The 22,636-nt window shown below is 50.6% G+C and overlaps 1 protein-coding gene across 9 annotated transcripts; it reads right to left on the reverse strand.

The window, feature by feature from the left end:
• Nucleotides 1–406: 406 nt before the first annotated feature.
• Nucleotides 407–22,420, reverse strand: PGAP2 (post-GPI attachment to proteins 2). 9 transcript variants are annotated; one of them, XM_008707269.2, is made up of 7 exons: nucleotides 22,297–22,420; nucleotides 13,563–13,583; nucleotides 10,527–10,701; nucleotides 2,566–2,830; nucleotides 2,331–2,437; nucleotides 1,615–1,723; nucleotides 407–1,416 (listed from the first exon to the last, which is right to left on the reverse strand). In XM_008707269.2, exons 3-7 carry the CDS (start codon nucleotides 10,689–10,691, stop codon nucleotides 1,286–1,288), a joined length of 777 nt encoding a protein of 258 aa, XP_008705491.1. In that variant the 5' UTR covers nucleotides 10,692–10,701; nucleotides 13,563–13,583; nucleotides 22,297–22,420; the 3' UTR covers nucleotides 407–1,285. The 9 variants fall into 9 exon arrangements, with proteins under 9 accessions (XP_008705491.1, XP_008705497.1, XP_008705498.1 ...); XM_008707275.2 differs by having other exon boundaries at nucleotides 2,578–2,830; nucleotides 22,297–22,419; XM_008707276.2 differs by having other exon boundaries at nucleotides 2,343–2,437; nucleotides 22,297–22,419.
• Between the last annotated feature and the right edge of the window lie 216 nt (nucleotides 22,421–22,636).

Here is a 22,636-nt window from a genome sequence, read left to right on the forward strand (position 1 = left end):
CTGGGATGCAAAGCCTAAAGAAAAAACTCTCATCTAAGGCTCAGAAAGGGAGATGCTAAGAGCCACGGGCCTTCAGGCAGGTGCACACAGTCATGGATTTGAGAGCTGTTCCCTTACACCCCCCCAAGGAGGTAGGTCTTTACCGACAGAGCTGGGGCTGGAAGAGGCTTTGCCTCAACCCAAGACTCCCAGTTATCCCAGCTACCCAGCCTAGAGTCATTACAGGGATAGCTCAGTCACTCCTACACACCAAAACTGGGGCTTAGACCAGCCTTAGGAGACTCCAGGCCTAAGGTGGGAAGCCGCTTGGAATCATATGCTGCCATGGACTTACTCCATCCTGGAGCCTGTCCCTCACCTCAGTGCCGTGAAACAAAGATGAGCAAGCCTAGCCCAGGCTGTTGGGTGGGTGGGGGGAGGGGATTTATTTGAAATAAAATGTACAACCCAAAGAGGTCAGGGCGTGGGGCAGAAGGGAGGATAGGGGGACACCAAAGAGCCCATTTTGGGGCAGGAATCTGACTCTGACTCCACCCCACACCTTTGCCAAGGAGGAAGTCTGTGAGCCAGAGATTTCAGCAGGGAAGGAAGACAGGTGCCGTGCCAGTGCTCTTTCTGGAGCAGGTCACCCTCCAGGTACAGACCACCACCTCCACAAGGCAGTGTCAGGACCACTGGCCAAGCCCGTGCCCATCCTACAGCCCTCCTACCACCATCTCCCACACGGACACCCTCGAGGCTTGGATAGGGAAGTGTACACACTAATGGGGGGTGAAGTCAGGGCTAGAACACCTAAGCAAACTTAGCAGGGGGCAGTGGCCCTAGGCCTGGGTGTGCACAGGAGATGATCAGACACGTCAGTCAAGTGAATGACCGGGTGGAGAGAGATGGCTGTGGTTCTCAGGTAGCAGCCACTGCTCAGTGGTCCCTGACCTCAGCAAGAGGTAAAGGCCAAGAACCGACGGTGGTTATGAACCTCAGGACTTTTTTTAGCACCAGATGGTGGAGCTCTCCTGCCAGCTCAGCCTCTTGGGGCCTCTCAGATAGGGTGATGCTGCTTGGAAGGTTCCTGTGCCTTCAAGGGGGGTGAGGGAAAGGAGAAGCCAGCAGGGCCGCCGGAAGCCCTGTCCTATGCCCTTCCTCCTTTCTCCCCCCGCACCCCCCCACCACCACTCCGCTTCAGCAGGGCCCACAGAGGACACAGGGTGGGGAAGGCCAGGGTGTAGTGTCTTGTTTCTAGTTTCTGGGCAGTGGACCGCCTCCTTCCTAGCAGAAGAGAAAGGGTTTAGAATCGCTTTTCCTCAGGCTGGGAGGTAATGAGCAGCTCCTTGTTCCCGAAGTCCCACCAGGCCGTCATGTGGAACGCCATGTTGGTTAGGACAACAGTGTACTCCAGGATGGCAAAAATGGTGTACACTGTCATGAGAACACAAGAACAGGGCATGGTGAGCCTTCTGCCCCCCACCCCCTGGGGCCTCTTTCTAAATCACCACCACCACACCTCTACACAGGGGACACAGTGGCATCAAACCCCCAAGACCACTGCCGTATCACACACTACAGAAAACATCCCTTAGCCACTGTGACCACCTATGGATCCCAGCCTGGCCTCACCTCCAGCCTCACAATACATGTTGTGCCGAAAGTAGACAGCCAGCGCCGTGAAGAAGGAGATGAAGTTGATGATGAAAAGCCGCTGTTTCCAGTTGTAGGACTTGCGGTCCTAGGGGACAGGCTATCTGATCACTCTGTAGCCTGTTGGATGTGTGGCCAGCCTCCCCTCTTGGCCCCAGTTCCTAAGGGCTGTGTCTTACCTCCCTTGGTTATGGAAGGGGGCACGGGCAAGGGCAGCAGGAATGATGGGCACGGTCCCCTCCCTGCATTTGGGAGTATAATGAGGCCGAGGAGCGGAGATGTCCCTGCCCCTCCCACTTCAGCAGGATTTCAAAGTCACTTGGAGTCCCCCACCAACCCAACAGCTGCACATACCGTGGGGAGAAGTGTGTGTGTGTGTGTGTGTGTGTGTGCGTGTGTGTGTGTTGGGGGAGGGGCACTGGAGTTATTACAGACCACAGACCCCTGACACTGTTCCTAACCCACAGCAGCCTGGGGACTGTCCCTCATTCTACCCCCACTTGGAGCCTCCCTCTCTTCCATTTTCCAGTCTCCCATACTATCCGAACACAGCCCTAGATTCTGACCCATCGATCGCCCTCCACCCGCCCGCAAGCCCCAGCCCGGATTCCCGCGTCACCGTTCCCGCATCCTGAGGACAGGCGTCCCTGACTTCCCTCCGGGCCGCTTGGCGCCCCACTAGGGCTAGGCCGTACCTCCGGACTTACTGCGTGCTTCTTGGTCAGCCGCCAGAGAATGCAGGTGAGCAGCATGTGGCTGAGGGACGAGGCGATGAACACAATGAAAGCATTTTCGTGGATGGCTGGAGGGAGAGAGGAGGGTTGGGAGCACGCTCCGCAGGGAGCATCCGGACCCCTCCGGCGCAGGTCCAAGGGAGGGTGGGTGCGGGGGCGACCCTCCCCACCCCTTCCCTGCTCCTCCTTCCCTCACGTGGGCACCCACTGAAGTCCTCGGAAGAGGAGACGTAGGTGAGCACGAGCAGCGCGAGGTTCTCCACGACGTTGAGGCCGAAGTTGAGGCGGCAAAGCGGGCGGTAGCCGGGACACGGGGACGCGCAGCTGAGGTAGTGGTTCCAGTAGGCGAAGGCCACCAGGAAGCGCGGCGCCGAGTGCAGGCCGATGCAGAAGCGCCACACGTAGCGCTGGGGCACCTCCCCGCCGATGGCCGAGCTCACCGAAGGCAGGTAATTGGGCACCTAGAGAGTTGTGACCCGTCTGGTGGCCGGCCTCCGCTGGCCCCACCCACCTGGAGATCCTTCTCTCCGGCCATCAAAATCCCCCTGGCCCCCGGAAGGCTCCACTGCAACCCCTCCCTTTCCAGGAAGTCCTCCTGCAGGCACCCCCAGAGCTCCCCTGGGAGACGTCCCCTGCCACGTCCCAGCCCCCAGGGTGCTGGTTCTCATTCCCCAGGCAGCCCGGGCTGTGTGTAGGGACCTGATGGAACCTGTACATGGCTGCGGAAGCTGGAAGCAGATTGGGATGCTTTCTGAGCCGGTAGCACAGAGCTGTGCCTTTGCTAGGGCCTGGTGGGAGGTTCCATGAGCCCAGGACCCTAGATACAGCCTTGAGGACAGACCACCTGAGCTTCCTTGGGACAGTGCTGGATTCCCTGGGCAGCTGAGTTGTTCTTCCGACTGCTCCCTGCTTCACTTATTCTTCTGGGTAGATGTGCCAGGGTGGTAAAGGGTACTGCGAGATCCTGGGGGGAGCTGGGTCAGAAGGGTACCCCCACCCTGATCATGCTTAAGAAAGTAGGTGCTCTTAACCTGGGATAATCTAAGAAAATGACCCAATTCTTGTGCATCTCTCCCATTCATCTCTCTCAAAGGCTGGAATTCCTCAATCCTTAAGGCATTGGAGCACTATTCTTTAAAGTGGAGGAAGCAGGAGGAGGTAACACACAGAGCTATGAGGATTGGTGTGTTGTTTGCATGAAAGAGGGAGAGGATGCAGGACGAACGAACAACGGTATAGATGCTGACAGGAGAGCCAGGGCTAGGAGGACGACCTCTCTGACTCCAGGGCCTAGAGCAGTGCTTCTACCTTCAATGTGCACCGAACTCACTAGGGATTGTGTGAGAATGTAGCCAGTCTGGAATGTGGGAATCTGCATTTCTAAAGGATTCCAGAACCGGAAGCTACCTGTCTGTTGCACACAGTCTCTGTGGACTGTGTTTAGACTTTCAGCAAGAGCCAGACTAGTGCCAGAGCCCAGTGACCCAGCGAGGGAACGGCCCCGCTGCGACTAGAGCAGGGCCAGTCTTCAGAGATGCGGTCCTGGAAGAGCCTTCCTTTCTCTTAATGGGGATGCTGACTGGGTCTCCATCGAGACTGGGAAGGTGGGCAGTGATGGAGGCAGCTCACAGAGCAGGGGTCGGCCTGGGGGATCACCAGCCAGGGGCTTCGAAGCCTTCACAGAGAAGGAGGTAGATTCCCCTCAGCGCTATCAGAGGAAGCTAAGTGCGGGGCTCTTGGAGACAGGATGCTGCTCTCGTGGCGATGGCGTGAGGTACCGTAGCTTGAGACCAGGCTCAGATGCTCACTCCAAGCTGTCAGTAAAGAGGTAGCATGGAGGCTTTGGAGCCACACAAACCCAGGTCCGCACCCCATCTCTGCCCTTCTTAGCTGAGTGACCTTGAGCAGGTCACTTCACCTCTCAGAGCTTCCATTTCCTCATTGGCAAAATAGGGAAACTACCACCTACCTTGCAGGATGATTGCAAATACTAAATACAACGTATGTAGAGTGTCTGCAGTGTTCGGCACATAATGGCTACGGTGATGGCTTTCAGAAGACCGACTTCCCTGAAAAGTCTGCAAATAGCTGGTGAGCTATGTGGTTCTTGAACATGGGAAGACTGCATACGAGCGAGAGGTGAGAATCATATCTTCGCCAGAGACTTCTGAGACCTCCAAGCCTCCTTACTGTTCTGCCCCTCTGAGTTAGGTCCTCTAAGTAAGGTTAGTAAGAGTGTTGCCTCCACCTCCTAGAATATTCATTCTGAAAACTTCTGCCCCAACCCCAGCTACTTTAAGGGGAGCAGAACCAGCATGAGGTTTTTCTTCCCCCCCCCCCACCATGAGCTTCTAAAGCTTGGCTCAGAGAGCCCAGAGCCCTAACTGACACTGGGAAACAGGTAAAGGGTAGTGATGGCAAAGAGCTGGGGGGACGCCTCAGGAGGAAGGGAGATTTAGGGCCCTGTGGCTACTCGTGCCATCCTCATAAGCTCCTCTCAGATTAGGGGTGGAGGCAGGATGCTGAGAGCAGGCCTTTCCTCTTCTCTCTCTCTCTCTCTCTCTTTCTCTCATGCATACAACACACACACACATGCACACACACACACGCATGCATAATAAGGTATAGATATTCACATAAGTCCCCCCATCTCAAGCACACACCCTAAATCTCCCCATGAGTCCAGAGCTAAAGGTACTGAGATAGGAACATAACCACTTTTCCCCAAGAACAGAAACCCTCCACTGGCATGGAAGATGTGGCTCAGTGGATCTGTGGCAAGGCAGTAGATCAGAAATTCACATGGTAAAAAGGGTGAGGGTCCAAAAAATTCCCTACCATAGAATCTAAGATTTCACCATTAGAGATTCATTCCTTTGATAAAGTCCCCCAAAGTTATGGATGACTTTTCTGTCTAGTGCCCCCATCCCTTGCCAACTGGACACAACTCTCATCCCTATCAATTCAACCTGCTACCCTTCTCTGGACTCCATCTCCACCTCTCTATCCTCATAATCCCTATTTTAGCTCTGGTCTCCCCAGTAGTGTGAACTACTACACTTGCCTCTTCACTGATCTCCCTATTCTTGCCCCCTTACAACTGTTCTCTACTCAGGAGCCAAATGGTCTTCTAAAGCATAAATCTGATCATGTCCCTTTCCTGCTTAAAATTGTTCCAAAGCTCACCACTGCCCTCTGGATAAAATCAAAAGTTATCAGCCTGGGATTCACAAAATCTTTCTTCACCCCCATAGCTGCAATGCCCCCTGCTTCAAGATGGAAGTCTTCTCCAACATCCAGGCTAGATTAAGTGCTTGCTCTGGGCCCCATGATCCCTGTGCTCCCCTTTACCAAGGTGCCTCCCATCTCACTGTGCCTGACCGTCTGTGTCTAGGACTGTCTCTTGTAGGATGAGACGCTAAGGGCAAGTGAATATTGAGTTCCATGCGCCTGACCCAGAACCTCTACCCCTGGGCCCTCAGGAAAGGCCTGGTGGACTGCTCGTAGAGGCAGGAAGTCCACCTAGGTTTCTAGCTAACAGAGCCCTGAGTGGACACAGGTTGTGGGGACCGAGGCCGCCAGAGGGAGAAACCAAACTAGAAGATTCCAGGGCAGGGCTGGGGGTCCTCTCAGGACGGGCCCCCAATCTGGGCTAAAGCCACCTATGACCTCTCCTGGCTCTTGGCTGCATCTAACTCTCCAGTCCTGGCTTCCTTCCCAGTCTGGTCTTTCTTCAGCCTCCTCCTCCCTCTCATGACCTCTCTTGCCTATTCCCCTCCCTTCCCTTCCCCTCTCCCCTCTGCTCCCTGGCACTCTCTGTTATCTTCTACCCTCAGAGGACTGTGACTCCACTCTCACTGAGTCTCTCCCCACAAATTCCCCCTCAACTCTGACGTGGCCCCCCACCATCCTTTCATCCCCTTCCCCTCTCTCTGACCCTCCACCTTCTCTCCTACTCTCTGATTCCACTCTTATGGCCATCTCCCAACCGGGCCCTGACCTGGCCCTGACCCAGGTGCGGGGGAGCATGGCACTCACCCCACAGTCAGTGGCCACCGTGTACTCAAAGTGGAACACCAGGGACCAGATGATGCAGAAGAAGAAGCCGAACATGGGGAAAGTGATGACCCACCAGATCATGGCCGTGAAGCGGAGCCGGAACACAGTCCCGTCTGGGTCCAAGGGCTGGGAGGCTGCAGAGAACATCCTGTAGGGAGTGGTGCCCAAGCAGGGTGAGGGACATGACTTGGGGCCTGGTGGGACACCTGGGCCTCGGGAAGTGAGGCCTTCTCCAGAGCTGGCTCCTCTGGGTAGAGGGGAGAGCCCGAGTAGAAAGAATGTAAGGGGAGAAGGAAAGCGGTGCAGAGACCAGGGGGTGCAGAGAGAGATGGAGTGGGAGCCGCCGAGTCAGGCAAGGTCAGCTCTTAGCAATCCCTGTGGCACTTGAAGAGTCTGGAGAATAGAGGCTTCCCTGGCCTGGACATGGGGAGTTCTGCTGGGCCACCTCATTCTCAAGACTCTCATACCCACTCAGAAGGGTCAGAGGTAGAAAAGTTGTTATTTCTGTTCCATAGAAGGGGAGAACTATGCCAGGATCAAACATTAGGACTAAGGTCTCGGCCACCTGACAGCCTTATGCTCCCAAGCCAAGGCTTTCTTCAGGCCAAATAACCGAGATAAAGGACCTTGGCTCGGACTCAGCCCTCCCACTGACTCCGTCTGACCACATTCCTGCTCTTCACCCAAGTTCAACTAGGAACAGCGGGAGTGCCCAGAACATTTCACCGGGGACTACAGGCTGCCAACCAGCCCACCCCCAGGCTCAGAATGATCCAAGCCTCAGGCCAGCAGTACTGTCATCTCAAGATACCAGGGTCCCTGCAGAGGCCCAGACCTCCATCTCCTTCCTCTCTGAAAAGACTCTGTCACCCAATCCAGAGGTTATGGGAATCTGAGGGTCACAGGAATCTTCTCCACTCGCCTTGAGCCTGTGTGCTGGGCCAGACCCAGCAAGGACAGACCCAGACCAAGGGAGCTGAACTTCCACTCTCCTCTCCCTCTGGGCAGAGAACTCCCTCCTCCCACCTCCCACTGCCCCAACCACCATGACTTGCAAGCTGGGTTCCCTTCTGGGGGACAGACAGAAATGGCTTTGTATTAAAAGGCCTAGGACCAAACCTCCCTTGGGACTCATACCTCCCTCTATTAAGGGAACCCCAGTCCACTAGTCCATCTAGTCAGGGAAATGGGGGAGGGGGCGCGCATTGGGAAATACTCACACTGGGTGCTGACGGATCCGGGGCTTAGGTTGAGGCCTCTAGCCAGACTGAGACTATTCTAAGACTGGAGGGTCCCACCCCTAGCTCCCCAGGGCCTGCCCTCCCACCCACAGAGCCCAGATCTCCACGCCTGCCCAAGCACACAGCCCTCCCAGGACCAACAAAGCCATATCATAAACCCTGGAACACTCTGCCAAGATAAGAGTGATAGTGGCCAAGGTCAGCCTACGGTAGCTTCCTTGCCAGGGATGGGTGTAGGGACGTTTCCGAGGGCTGTATCCTGGGATACAGGCAGGTTTCTGGGAGGGAAAGGGAGAAAGAATAGGACTTCACCCCTTTTTGTTGTCTGTTGGGCCTCATTGGAAAGCTTGCTAATCTTATGACAATAGATTCAGAATGCAAAAGAGATCTAGACGGGCCTGAATATGAGGTTATCAGTGCCCAGCCTGCTGTGCAGAAACAGCTAACATCAGCTCAAGATGCCCTCACAGGGGTCTAACAGCCTAATAGGAATGCAACGGTACTGCTTTTGCCTCTACTGCCCAGGCGATATGAAGTCCTATGCCCACATCAGGGCCTCATATGGAGAGAACAGTGACTAACTGGGCCAAGTCTAGGGGTGCATGTCCTGTGAGGGTTGCCCCAAAAAACTGGAGCTATGCTACCCAGTAAGAGTAAACTCAGGGACCCCCCATTACTGCCATTCCATCTCTGTAGGACTGGCTTGATGCCAGGAGGAGAAAGTAGCTCTCAGGTTCCCAAAGCAGAACCAGTGCAAAAGCAGAGATTCACCAGAAAGAGAACATATGCTTGCTACGAGAGAGCTCACTGATTGTTAGCTACTAGGCCTCCTTGGAATAGGCTGCCTGGAGAGGAAGGAGGCCCCCATCACTGGGGATATGCAAGCAAAGGCCAAGTCATCTAATTATAGATGCGTTAGATTAAGGTCACTTCTTTTATCCCTAGGGTTGGCCATTCCTAGAATACTCTAGGTGAGAAATTCAGAGCAGACATCTACCTGGACTGCCCCTAGGTGGCTCTAACATAGTCATCCCAGGGAGTGGGGACAAAATCACCCCCGGGGTCACTGAGCTCAGCCTTGCCCCCGACTGGCCAGGTACCTGTGCCACTCTGCCTATGCCCTAGCTCCCTAACTAGTGTGCCAAGAACGGGTATAGGTATGGCAGGCATGCTGAGTTACTGATCCCGTTAGCCCTCAGGAGCCAGCCATGAGGGGCAGAACAAACAGCCTACTCCATTTAACTCCATACGCCATACAAATATTATAATCTTCTGTATGGACTATGACTACATGGTACCAGGCCTTCTTTTTCCCAGGGCACTGGGCTGGTGGGGAGACGGCGTGTCCTATTTATTTATTCAACAAATTCTTTCTGATTCAGCTGTAGTGCCCACCTTGAAGGAGCTCCCGGGCTGGTGGGAAACAGAGAGACAAATAAGATGTGCTAGAACTGTAGGAAAGATAAAACAGGGAACTCCCAGAGGAGGGAGTGATTAAGTTTGCCCCCAAGGAGGCTAGGGAAGACTTTTTAAAGAGGGGGACACTTGAGAAGGGTTTTGCAAGATACAAAGGAGTTGACAAGGGTGGGAGAAACATTTGAGGCATTACCTGAGGTGAAAACTAGGTTGTGAAAGGGCATTGGTTGGACCTTTCTGATCCGCCCCCCTCCCAGATCACCTGGCCACGCCCTTTTCTTCTAGTTCTGTTCTTTTGGATAGCTCCCAGCCCCGGGTCTCATCAGACTGGCTGCCCACAGCTCAAGGCCAACATCTGTCCATTGACAATCAAGGAGAGGGAAAACTTCAAGTCATATGAACAAAAGAAGTAGGCCCTACTCCCTACTGCCAGCCAGACCCCAGTTCTAGTCATAGCCCTATTTCTGGAGCAGATAATCTTTATAGGGAGACAGGAAGCTGAGCTGAGTGGGGGCCTATGGAGCTCTCTCTGATGCTACTCCAAGGGTCCATGTCCAGGCCCTGCCTCTTCTCCCCCTACAGCCTCTAAGCTCTTCTTCTCCTGCCCTGCCTTCCAACCTGACAATCTCCTTTTCCTCCTCTTCCTTCTGCCCCTCACCCTTCACATTTCCCAAACCACCTTCCTATTCTTCCTCTATCTGGAGCTCTACTCTAGCCCTGAGAAGGAAGATGGGAATTATCAACTCCATTTTAGATATGGGGAAGCTGAGGCTCAGTCTCTGTGTCTCAGGAAAAACAGAGTCAAATGGATGAGCTAGGAGTGTAACAGAGGTCAACACAAGTCTCACCCTCTTTACTCTGATATACTACAGAGAAAACTCACATCTTTCCTCCTGGTCTGGCATGCCCTATCCCAGTCTAGAGGGTGCATGGCTGCCTATGGGAACATAGCCCATATAAATATCTGGAACACGTACATACACACATCATCAGGCCCCCATCCAGACACGCACAGATACGGTCTCTCCCACACACATACAGTCACACACAAGCATACATAATCACATTCCCACAGAGACGGGCACAGCCTACAGTGCCACACTCCAGAGCCTTCTAGCTCAGGCCTGTTCTCTCTCCATCCCTCACAAAACCCTGGGGCTCCTGAATCTGCCCCACTATGAAGTAAGGATTGGGTTCTGGGTCCTGGAGCTGCCCAACTTCAGTGACTCCAGGCCCTAGTGACCTCCACGCACAGTGGCAAGAAGGCTAATTCCTGAGACCTTGATTGGCAGGCACCCTAACCCCCAGCAGCCCAATTTGTTTGATGGACCCCACTGGAGAGCTCACTAATCCTGTTACAATAGAATCAGGATCCAAAAAAGATCCAATTGGGCCTGAAGATGAAATATCATTCCCCGACCCCTCCCTTTGCAAGCCCTACCCCACAGTGTGTGGCCGTAGTCTCCTTGAAGTGGAAGAGCAGGGACCAGAGGATGCAGAAGAGGAAGGCGACAAGTGGACAGCAGACTGTGACCAGGGCCACCAGGGTGAAGCGGAGCCGGACCAAGGTCCCATCCCGGTCCAGCGGCAGTGGAACCTGGTACATCTTGTCAGACCTGGGGATGAAGTAATGTGCTGTCAAGACCCAAGGCAGCAAGGCTGGGACTCGGTGGCAAAGCCAGCCCTTGTGCTCAGTCCTCAGTTTAGCTGTGCTATGGGGTGAAGAGTCTAAGAAGAAAGCCATCTAGTCCCTAAGCTTGGACAGCTCCTGCCCTGAAGATGGCTGACTCAGAATCCCAAGAGAATATTCATCCTCAATTTCAGAGGAAAGACAACCAACCCAATCTGTGCTAAAATGAAGCTTGAATAGATTGGGAGAACTTCTCCCTTATAGCTGGCTTTACTACAGGAGCTGGTTTAACTGGTCTCTCTTGTTTCAGGAACCAACCCTAAAACCTCCCAGTGGACAGAATGGCCCATCTCCTCCCACAGGCCTTTGAGCGTCCAGGCTTCAGGGCCTCCCATCAGCTTTCGCTGCTTCACCCACTGGCCCAGGGCCTTCTGTACCTTCAGTCCCTTCCCAGGCTCTGTGTGCCTACCCCACAGCGCACAGCAGCAAGGACCCATGGAAGCCCATAGAGCCCTGACCCCCTGCTCGTCCCCGCCTGCCGCCTCACGTGCTCTGAGGGTGAAAGGCTTTGCAGAATCAGGCCTAGCGCTAGCCTGGGCTTGCTGTTTGCTGGAAAGAGCTGCCTTGTCAGCTTCTGGAGGCTTCCCAGTACCCATGGGGCCTGTCCATCCCCCTCCAGAGATGAAGTAAAGGCTCCGGAGGACTGTGACCCCCCCCCTCGGATGAGGACAGGAAGGTCAGGAACTATAATAACTAAGTACACACCAACAATCCCAGCCTCCCTCAGTGCACGGAAGGCGAAATTGAGGCCCAGAGATGAGCAGGAACCTGCTCAGGGTCACACAACAACTTGAAGGAAGAGCCAGCAGTGGGGAGATGTGGGGCCCACAGGGTCACAAACTACGACCCTCGCCTTCTTTGACGCCCTCCCCTCTGGGCAGAAAGGTCAGGTTAGGTGAGATTAGGAGGAGGACAAGAGAAAGGGTCCCTGTCCATAAGAAAAAGAAAGGTAAATCAAATCCTTATAGATGAGTCAGTGAGCCCTGTCCCCACTGCAAAGACAGAGAAACCAAGATGCAGAGAGAGAAAGGTCCTTCCTCAAAGCCTGATGCTGAGCCTGAGGGAGAGCCATCCTTGGAACTTAGGCTTCTTGGGGCCAAACTAGGGCTAGCTCCAGATTCATGAAGAACCCGCCCTTCTGGACTCAAAGTTCTTGTCAGATCAAGCGCTTTCTGGTCTCACCCTCAGGAAGCACCTCCTGGCATTCCAGAACCAGGTGAATACGCCTCTGTGTTCTCCTCTAGCTTCCCCCACCCGCCTCTCTGCCAGGCCCAATTAGGCAGCCTGCTCCAGTTGCCCAAGCTCCTTTCTCCCTTCAGGGGCCAGGGATCTCCCAGGGGAGTTGGAAGTGGCTCTGGTGACCGCCCAAATCAAACACATTTCTTGGGTCATCCCCAAATGGACGGTAAGTCCCCGGAGGCCCTAGTAGGGGCTCAACTTCCCCACCCAGTCCAAAACCTGATTCTGTGCTTGTAGCAGCACTAGCCCCCCTCCCCGAAGCCAGCGGCTCTAGATCCCTCAGGAACCACTGAGATGCCCAAACTGAAGACCGGCTCCTCAGGGAATGAACAGGCAGGGGGTGGATAAAGAGGCCGGAGGAATGGTCTGTTCCACAGCTTGGAGGTATGCCCAGCTTCTCTTTTAGCTGTGTGACCTTGGACAAGTCATTTAACCACTCTGGGCCTTTTCCCACAGCTGAGCAACATGAAGATCATGTGGTTTAGATTACCAATAAGGCCATTCCAACATGGCCATTTTATGCCTCCGGGCCTCAGGACAGGGAGCTCACTACCTGAAGAGCAGCTGTTCAGTCCCAGTCAGCTCTTAACTTCTTCACAGGGACTACTCAGCTGGATACCACTTTCTTAGGAGTACCCCTACCTTATCTCCAAAGGTCCCAGAGATTTTCTCAGCCTCCAGCAGGAATCCATACTTACCCGCCACCTTCTGAGTATGAGGCGCTCTGATTAACACTTGATACACTTGATATACATTGTTTCTTGTAACCCTCACGATAATTCTATGAGGCAGGCCCCGAAGTCTGTGTATTTCCATTTTTAAGTAGAGGAAATTGAGGCTCAGGGAGGTTTAAAACACTTGCCCAAGGTCACCGGCTAATAACTGGCAGAGGTGGGATTTGAAACTATTTTATGGGGTTCCAGGGCCCCCCACACACCTCCATCCCCGGCACCTAAAGAGAAATCCCAACCAGCAGTCCCTGTGAAGTGAAGGGAGAGCTCAACCAATGCACACGGAGCACCATGTGGAGGAGCAGAGGGGGAGAAGGGTTGGTTCCGAAGTCGGGACAGCAGCAGATCCTGGGCAAGCAAAGCACCAGCACCGTCAGAGCTTGGGGCTGGGCAGTGAGGAGGCCGGACCGCGTGGCGGAGCTCCCCCAAGTGGGGTTGCCCGGCAGTCCGGCACACCCATCCCCATACTCACCCAGGATGTGGCGGCGAGGAGGCCGCGCCGGCGCAGGCCGGGCGCTGGGGGAACCCGAGGGGAGCCCAGGCCCGGCCTGGGGCAAGCGGCGGGGGGCGGGCTGGAGCGCGAACGGCGGGGGCGGGGCCAGCGCGCTTGGGGAGGAAACTGCGCCCAGATCCTCCGTTGGCCCCTCCCCGCTTCTGCGGACCTAGACCCTTGGCTCTCCCGCCTTGATCGGGCGTGTCCCGGTGCCTTGCATCTCCAGTTCTGGTCTGCCCCACTAATTCCCGCTGCGTGGGGGTAGCCGGAAGAGCCCTGGACCCCTGGGTTTGACACGTTGGATAAGCCACCTTGTCACCTTACCTCTCAGCTGTGTTCCATCACCTGTTGAAAGAACATAAAATTAATTCAACAGGGCCCCGAATTCTCTCATTTCCTAACCTCAGTCCCTGCCCACGCCCCCATTCTAGCCAAATTATCCAGCCTCGCCCTTCTGAAACATTACAACAGTTTTGCCCCAGCCGCAGCGCCCCTGCCCCTAACTTTGCTCCCCAGAGCAGTTTCGAGCAAAGGGAAGAGCACCTTACGAGAGATCAGCGAGGCCCACCGCAAAAGCTCTGGGCCAGAGCTGTTCCCGCTCTTGATCAGGAGAGGGAGCCTTCTCCGGTCCGACATAACAGAGCAAGGCTCTCCTTTCCCCTCCCTGCCCTCTCTCCCCCCCCCAAGAGACGGTTGATCCCCAGAAACCAGCCCCCAGGGGTCCCTCTCCACTCTGACTGACCCATAAAGGAAACTGAGGAGGATTCTTGGGGTTGTCAGAGCACCTGCAGGGGGTGAAGGACCTCTGAGCTAGACATGGTTACCATCATATTTCCCCATTTAAATCCCCACAGTAATAATTAGAACATTTTGAGCACACTCTGTCTTCCACAGACTTTACTTTTTATGCATTATCCCATTGAATCCTCATAAAAACCCCATGAAGTAAATACTATTAATATCCTCGTTTTACCAACGTAAAACCCGAAAAGGTATGTTACCTATTCACACAGTTATAAATGTCAGCACCAGGATTGGGGTCTGGCACCTGAGGCTGTTCTCTTAATCCCTATATGGTTGACCCTGGAAGAACAGGAGTTTGAACAGCACAGGTCCACTTACATGTGGATTTTTTTTTTATGCAGCACAGTATTGTAAATATATTTTCTCTTCCTTATGACTTTCTTTTAAATATATATATATGTATTTTAAAGTAGGCTCCACACCCAACGTGGGGCTCAAACTCAAGACCCCAAGATCAAGAGTCACATGCTCTACCAACTGCACCAGCTGGGCACCCCTCTCTTCCTTATGATTTTCTTAATAATGGTTCTTTTCTCTAGCTTACTTTATTGTAAGAATACAGATTATGAAACATATAACATACAAAATATGTGTGAATTGACAGTTTGTTATCGGTAAGGCTTCGGTCAACAGTAGGCTATTTGTAGTTAAGTTGTGCGGGAGTCAAAAGTTATACATGGGTTTTTGACTGTGCCAGAGTTCAGCAACCCTCACCCCTGTGTTGTTCAAGGGGCATCTGGGTGTCTCAGTCGGTTGGGCATCTGCCTTCGGCTCAGGTCATGGTCTCAGGGTCCTGGGATCTGGCCCCGCATTGGGCTCTCTGCTCAGTGAGGAGTCTCCTTCTCCCTCTCACCCTCCCCCTGTGCTCTCTCCCTCTCTTGTTCTCTCAAATAAATGAATAAAATCTTAAAAAAAAAAAAAGTCAACTGTATAATGTTAACTCCACAAGGTAGCTATAATCACCATCTTGCAGGTGGGGATACAGAGACTCAGATTTGACGAACTTACTAGAGCTCTTTTTCATGCATTCACTCTTGTTCATTCACTCAGCCTAGGCCCTCTCTGAGGAGGGATGCCTTTTCTTTTTTTTTTTTTTTTTTTTAATTTTATTTATTTATTTGTCAGGGGCAGGGCGCACAAGCAGGGGGAGTGGCAGGCAGAGGGAGAGGAAGAAGCAGGCTCCCTGCTGAGCGGAATTCAATCCCAGGACCCTGGGGATCATGACCTGAGCCAAAGGCAGATGCTTAACCAACCGAGCCACCCAGGCATCCCTGGAGGGGCAATGCCTTATTCTAAAATCTATTTTTGTTGACCTTGAACTCTCCTCCACCCTGTCCTTTAAGGTCCCAGGACAAATGAACAATTAGCAAAACTTTACTGAAAGAACCACCTCCTTTTAGTTACATTAACTAGATGTAGGTTTCCTATCTTAGGTCTTCGTGTCATCCCTTTTTGTTTAGCTCCAACCCACAGATGCCTGCTCCTGGCCTTTATTCCCTGTCTTGACACCTTGTCTGTTCCTTTGGCTCTAAATATCATTCCCTGAGCCTGGGTCCCTTCTCTCTGCCTCTAGAAGACTCGAGGTGCATTAATCTTGCCTTTAACTCTTTGGTTACTGGGGCAATTCACCATACAGTCCTGAATCTCGGTTTCTTCATCTGTAAGATGGTTTTAGGAATATCCACAGCACACAGTTGCTGTGAGAATTAAATGACATAAAATAGCACTGTGCCAGGCATGCAGAAGATAGTCACTACATCGTGGCTCCTAAGACCTGATGTGGAAGCTACAGCCTGAACACGTCCTGACTGAGCCTTTTCTGAACCGCGTGACCGCAGCTGTCACCGACCCTCTCTGTATCTGTTTCTTCCACTGCCATTTCGAAACCCTATCACCTACCTTGATTTATGTAAGGAAAAGTAGAAGAGAAGAATGAGTTCTTACTAGGTGCGACGAACTTTCTGTACACTTTCTAATTTGATCCTTTTAATAATCCGGTGAGATAAACTTGAGGGAATCTATCGTACAAAGAAGTTGAACAAACATCTGAGCCTCCAGTTTCGCCTTCATTCGGCGGGCACTCAGTGTTCGCCAAATGGGCATTTGCCCATCGTCCAAGTAGTTGCTGCTGTTGTTGAAGCCTTCCGTCTCCTGTCCTCCTGGTTGCTTTTGCCTGGTGCCTGGATATACCCCAGAGAGGGCTGTGCCTGAGACAGCACCACCACTTTCCAGCTTTGGCCACCATCACTGCTCCGCTCACCCTGTACACACACACACACACACACACACACACACACACACACACACCCCAGATACCTAAAGCTGATCAACGATTTATTTACAGGGATGTTCCAGCTCCCAGTAGACAGGGATGGTGTAGAGGTGGGATGCGGTTGTCAAAGAAAGCTTCCCAGAAAGATCTCCTTCACTGGCCTCCTTGCCCTTCTAGCTCTTCATCATCCTCCACTTACAGCCACATTGGCTCTTCTTAAAACACAGATCTGATCATGTGCCTGCTTGCTGCAAACTGTTTAGTAACTCCCTATGGCTTTTAGGCTCAAGAGCAAATTCCTTAGTGTGGTATTCATCATCCTTCATAATCTGGTCAACCTCTACTCTAGCAAACACATATCTTACATTCTAGTTATACTCACTTCTTCTATGAGCTTTGTGCAACTTCCTCCTTTCTCCCTAAGCACCATGATTTGCCCACCTCCCCACTCCAAAGGAAGCATTGGAAGTCCATCACACCTTTATTAGCACTGACCGCAATGTAGTGAAATCGTTTGTCATGTTGTTTGTTTCCCCCACCTTCCTGGCAGCTCATTGAAGGATGGAACCCTCACCTGTTCCATTTATTTCTGAATCTCTCAGCTTAGGCCAGGGACAGACACAGTAGGAGCCCAGAAAATATTTATTGGGTTGATTTACTTGAACTGGGTTTTGAAGGATGGGCAGGATTTAGATGGATCAAGCACAGATTTAGGAACTGTAAGAAAAGTCTTGGAGGAAAGACTACTGTTGTAGGGGGTAGAGGCAGAATGAGCATGGCTGGGGGTAGGTAAAGAGGGAAGGACACAGTGCTAAAGACATCCAGTTACAGGCCAAACTCTGCTCCTGCCTCCTGGGTAGCCTCAGGAAAGTCTTCCAAAGTTGAGGTGGAATTGTTCTTTGTTCTTCCTAGAAATCTTTTTCACTGCAGAGACATCTTTCTTGGATGGCTTTGAACCACCTACCCCAGGCTCACCCATCTTGCCCTAGGCCCATTCTCCCTCAAATTGTAATAATCTTCACTGTTTATTTTGTTCTTCATTGTTTCTTTGGCTCCCCATCACGTCTAGGATGAAGTTCCAGTTAGCACCCCTGGATATACTGAGCTCTTTCCTGGTCCTACATTTTTGTTCTTTCTGTTCATTTGGTCTGGGATGTTTCTTTTTCTCCATCTCAGCAATCTGTACTTTACCTATAACGGTATTAATTAGCGTCGTGCTTAGGAATGTATGTGGTAACTTCTAGGGAGATGACTATACTAATATAAGAAGAGAATTTAATTTCTAAACTGGTACAGGAGGAAAAACGAAATAATCCAAAAGAATGTTAAGAAAGCAGAGATTTAACTGGAAAATAAGCAATTGAAAAGATGGTCAACATCATTAGTCATTAGGGAAATGTTTATGAAAACCACTTTGAGATGTCACTTCATAGCCCCTAGGATGGCTATCATAAGAACAACAATAATAATAATGTGAAAATAGCAAGTGTTGGCAAGGATGTGGAGAAATTGTAACCCTCATCTACTGTTAGGAGGAATGTAAAATAGTGCAGCTGCAGCCACTTTGGGCAACAGTCTGGCAGTTCCTCAAAAAGTTAAACATAGAGTTACTATAGGACCCCATAAATCCACTCCTAGGTATAAACACGAGAAAAATGAGAACATATGTCCACAAAAAACTCATACACAAGTGTCCATAGCAGCATTATTCATAGTAGCCACAAGGCAGAAACTCAATTGTCATTCCACTTTTGAATGTATACATGAAATATGGCTTATCCATAAAATGGGAAGTTGTTCTACCATAAAATGGAATGAAGTTCTGATAAGTGCTACAACATGGATGAACCTTGCAAACATTACATTAAGTGAAAGAAGTCAGACACAAAGGCCAAAAAAAATCATTTGTATGATTCCATTTATAGGAAATGTCCAGATAGGCAAATTCATTGAGACAGAGTAGATTAATAGTTGCCAGGGACTGGGGGAAGGAGGAGATGGGGAACGACTGCTAATGGTCTGGGGTTTCTTTCTTGGGGTTATGAAAACCTTCTGGAATTAGATAGTAGTGATAGTTGCCCAACTTTATGAATATAGTTGACTCTTGAACAATACAGGTATTAGGGGTGCTAACCCCCCACAGTCCAAAATCCAAGTATAACTTTTGAGTCCCCAAAACCTTAACTCCTAAGAGCCTACTGTTGACCAGAAGCCTTACTGATAACATTAAGCGATAGATTAACACATATTTTATATGTCATATGTATTATATACTGTATTCTTACAATAAAATAAGCTGGAGAAAAGAATACAGTTATTAAGAAAATCATAAAGAAGAGAAAACACATTTACAGTACTGTACTGTATTTATTGAAAATAATTCTCTTATAAGTGGACCTACCCAGGGGTGCCTGGGTGGCTCAGTCGGTTGAGTGTCTGACTCAGGTCATGATCTCAGGGTCCTGAGTTGGAGCCCTGTGTCAGGCTCCCCACTCAGCAGGGAGTCTACTTGAGATTCTCTCCCTCTGCCCCTCCCACCGCTCATGCTCTTTCTCTCTCTCTAAAATAAATAAATAAATAAATAAATAAATAAATAAATAAATCCTAAAAAAAAAAATAAGTGGACCTGCTCGGTTCAAATCCATGTTTTTCAAGAGTCAACTGTACTAAAACCCTCTGAATTGTATGCTTTAAATGGGTAAATATTATATTATGTGAGTTATATCTCAATTTTATCTTTAAAAAAATTTTTTTAAGATTTTATTTTATTTATTTGACAGAGAGAGAGAGAGAGCGAGCGAGAGAGGGCACAAGCAGGGGGAGCAGCAGAGGGAGAGGGAGAAGCAGGCTTCATGCTGAGCAAGGAGCTCTATGCGGGGCTTGATCCCAGGACCCTGGATCATGACCTGAGCCGAAGGCAGACGCTTAACCAACTGAGCCACTCATGTGCCCCTGTATCTCAATTTTTAAAAAATCTGGCAGGACTGGGCCTCAAAAAAAAAATGGAAGTTATTATTACAAAAGAACCAAAATGAAAAAAAGAATAAAGGAAAGAAACAGAACAGGTAGGACAAATAGAAAATGTTAGATAAAATCCTGAATATGCCAGTAAATTCTTTAAATGCTCTAGTTCAAAGTCAAATGTATCCACTCAAGATTTATGAAAGTCTAATTATATGCTATTTATAAATATCGTCCTTCCTTATCAAGCTGTAGGAAAAGAAGAAAAATATCAATATTTATCGGGTGCTTACTATGTATCAAACATGTGCCCAGTTCTTTGCAAATTCCTTTATTTGACCTTTAGAACCGCCTTACAACATGGGAATTTTTGTGCCCATTTTATAGACAAGGAAGCTGGGTCATAGGACAGTTAAATAATTTGTGCAAGGTCTAAAAAGTAATGAGACTGGTTCTCGAACTTAGCTGTTTAATTTCAATTCTGCCACTCTTTCTTTTTTTTTTTTTAGATTTATTTATTTGACAGAGACACAATGAGAGAGGGAACACAAGCAAGGGGAGTGGGAAAGGGAGAAGCAGGCTTCCCACCCAGCAGGGAGCCCGAAGTGAGGCTCAATCCCAGAACGCTGGGATCACGGCCTGATCTGAAGGCAGACACTTAACAACTGAGCCACCCAGGCGCCCCTCTGCTACTCTTTCCGATGCACCACAGAAGAAATCTAGACCATCACTCTGAAAGGAAGTCTCTTGCCTTTCCTTGATTCTGTGGTCCTTATGGGTCCTGTCTCCTCCCTGAGCACCAATGCTTCAAAGCTGCATAGGGGAGTTCTCAGAGTATGTATGTGAAAGACTGAGGGTTCCTGACAGAGCTAGACTTTCCTTTGCTTTGTCTCTCTTGGCCAGAGCAGAGTGTTGAGTTGTGGACCTCTCTGGGCTCCTTTTCTTTATAGGGGAAGAAGGAAGATGGTGATAATCAAAGGGGTGTTATGAGAATTAGGCAGAGTAAGAGTATGTGGCCCACAAAGTCCTTCCTAGGGCAGAAGTACCTGGGAACGACAAGCTTGTGGGCCACATGCCTACCAGAGAACCTAATGAGAGGTCCTCCTATGTAGAAATCACCAGAGTTATAGGAAATTTCTCCTTGTGGCACCGCTCATCCAATGTCTCTCCCTCCAGTCTTTCCACAAGTATGCACTATTTAAGGATCCCAGCTCCTATATACCTGCTAGTACTTTGGTCTGACTGTATTTACTCACCCACTCAAAACATACTTCTGAGCCCCATTTCTATGTCAGAATCAATGTCTTAGAATATTTAGAATGGGAATTCTTTGATATTTATTTATTTATTTATATTTATATTTTGAGACAGTGTGCATGCGTGTGCGTGAGCCAGGGGAAGGGGAAGGACAGAGGGAGAGAGAGAATGTCAAGCAGGTTGTACCTTCAGTGTGGAGCCTGATGCAGGACTCGATCTCACAACCCTGAGATCATGACCTGAGCTGAAATCAAGAGTTGAAAGCTTAAATGACGGAGCTACCCAGGCGCCCCAGAAATTCCTTGATATTTTTAAAAAATAGGAAAACTTATCATTTATTGAGGGCTCACTGTATACTGGGTACCATCCTAAATGCTTTATCTCATTTCTCTCAACAACCCTAAAATTACAGTTGTTACCGTCATTTTATAGACAAGGAATCTGAGGTTCAGGTGTTAAGAAATTTGCCCAAGTTCACACAGCTAATAAATGGTTGGGCTCAGATTGAAACCCAGGGTTTACTGACTCAAAAGACTCACACTTGTACTGCTATTGTACTTAAGACTAAATAATTCACTCATTCATGGGTCAAACATTTAATGTGGACCTATACTGTGTGCCTGGCTTTAGGGACACCAGAATAAATAAGTAGCGGAGAGGCTTAATTATAGTTGTGTTTCAGGACTGGAGGGTGAGAAATCGAAGTTTCAGTAGGGCAGTGAGGAAGCTACAGTAAACTATCCAGGGGGGAGCTAATGACTTTCTAATGTAGAACACAGGCATGGAGGGTGGAGAAAAGGAAGGGATGTTTGGATGCAGAAGTGGGGGAAGAGTGGCTGGAATCAGATGTTTAAACTAGCTTCACTATTTGACCATCCATATATATTTTTTCCTTTGAGCATCTACTGAGCACAACGTACCAGATTTCTCCTATCCATTATCTTATTTCAGCTTTACAACCATTCCACTTTTTGACAGATTAGTCAATTATTTCTAATCCCTTGCTACCACCCAACACTCAGAGGGATTTAAGTTCATCTACTTTCGGGCAGAGCCCATTTCAGTTTTGTATTGATGTTCCAGGAGAAGGTGGTGGTGGAGAGGTAGCCTGAATAGATTCTGCTTCCTGAGCACAGTTCCTGCTATTCTGTGTGGGACCCTCAGTCCCTAGGTCTAGTTTCTAGAACATGCTCAACCTTCTCCCCCTGTAATATCAAGTGGGGGAGGGCGGGGAAGAAAACCAAATGAGTAAAACGCAGCTCTGACCTCTAAGAGCCTGGGCACAGAAGACAGAAAAGTAAATAACAGGTTACAAAGTGACAAGGCTGTAACAGAAGCTTGCCCAAGCATTAGCCCAACTCTCTGAGAGAGATCTGGGAACGTATCCCAGAGAAGGTGGGAGCATTTGAACCAGGCCTTTAAGAACAAATAGGAGTTCCTAAAGTGCAGGTGGTTAAGAAGTTCCAAGAATCCTCATTTGTAACATTTCCTGTGCTGAGCCATTTTCTTAGGGCACGCTTATAGCGTCTATTCTAGGGATTCAGAGATGGAAAGGCTGTGATGGGGCCAGCATGGGTTGGGAAACTAGGAGGCCAGGTTTTGGGGCCTCAGAGCAGCTGCAGTCCAAGCTACTCAGAGACACGGACCTCCCAGGAGAACCCTCCAGCTCCGCACGTGGTCTGGCCAGGAAGTGCGGGCAGGACTACGGGGAAGCCTTCCCATCACCGCCCGCGGACTGGGGCAAGGAAAGGGTAGAATAGTTACCATGCCATCCTGGAGCCTCCCTTCTGATTGGCCCGAGTTTCAGCAGCCCGACTGTCTCGGCTCCAAGACAGGGGGCGGAGCCTCGGTATAGCGTCACCACCTTCTCCCACACCCCGCCCAGTGCACCCCAACGCAGCCACTCACAAGCCCACTTCGAGGGGTCCTTGTATGACATCACGACTCTCCCCCAGCCAATCGCGGCAGGGAGGGGCGGGACCCCCCATGTCCCTCCCACCGCCCCTCCCCTTTCCTCTCCGTAACTCCTCAGGTCCCTCCTCTTCCCCCTCTCCCCTTCTCCCAAAGACCGCCCTCACGTTCGCTTTCAAAAGACTCGTTGCCC

The sequence above is a fragment of the Ursus maritimus genome, unplaced genomic scaffold, assembly GCF_017311325.1.
Source record: "Ursus maritimus isolate PB19 unplaced genomic scaffold, ASM1731132v1 scaffold_16, whole genome shotgun sequence".
Lineage (NCBI taxonomy): Eukaryota > Metazoa > Chordata > Mammalia > Carnivora > Ursidae > Ursus > Ursus maritimus.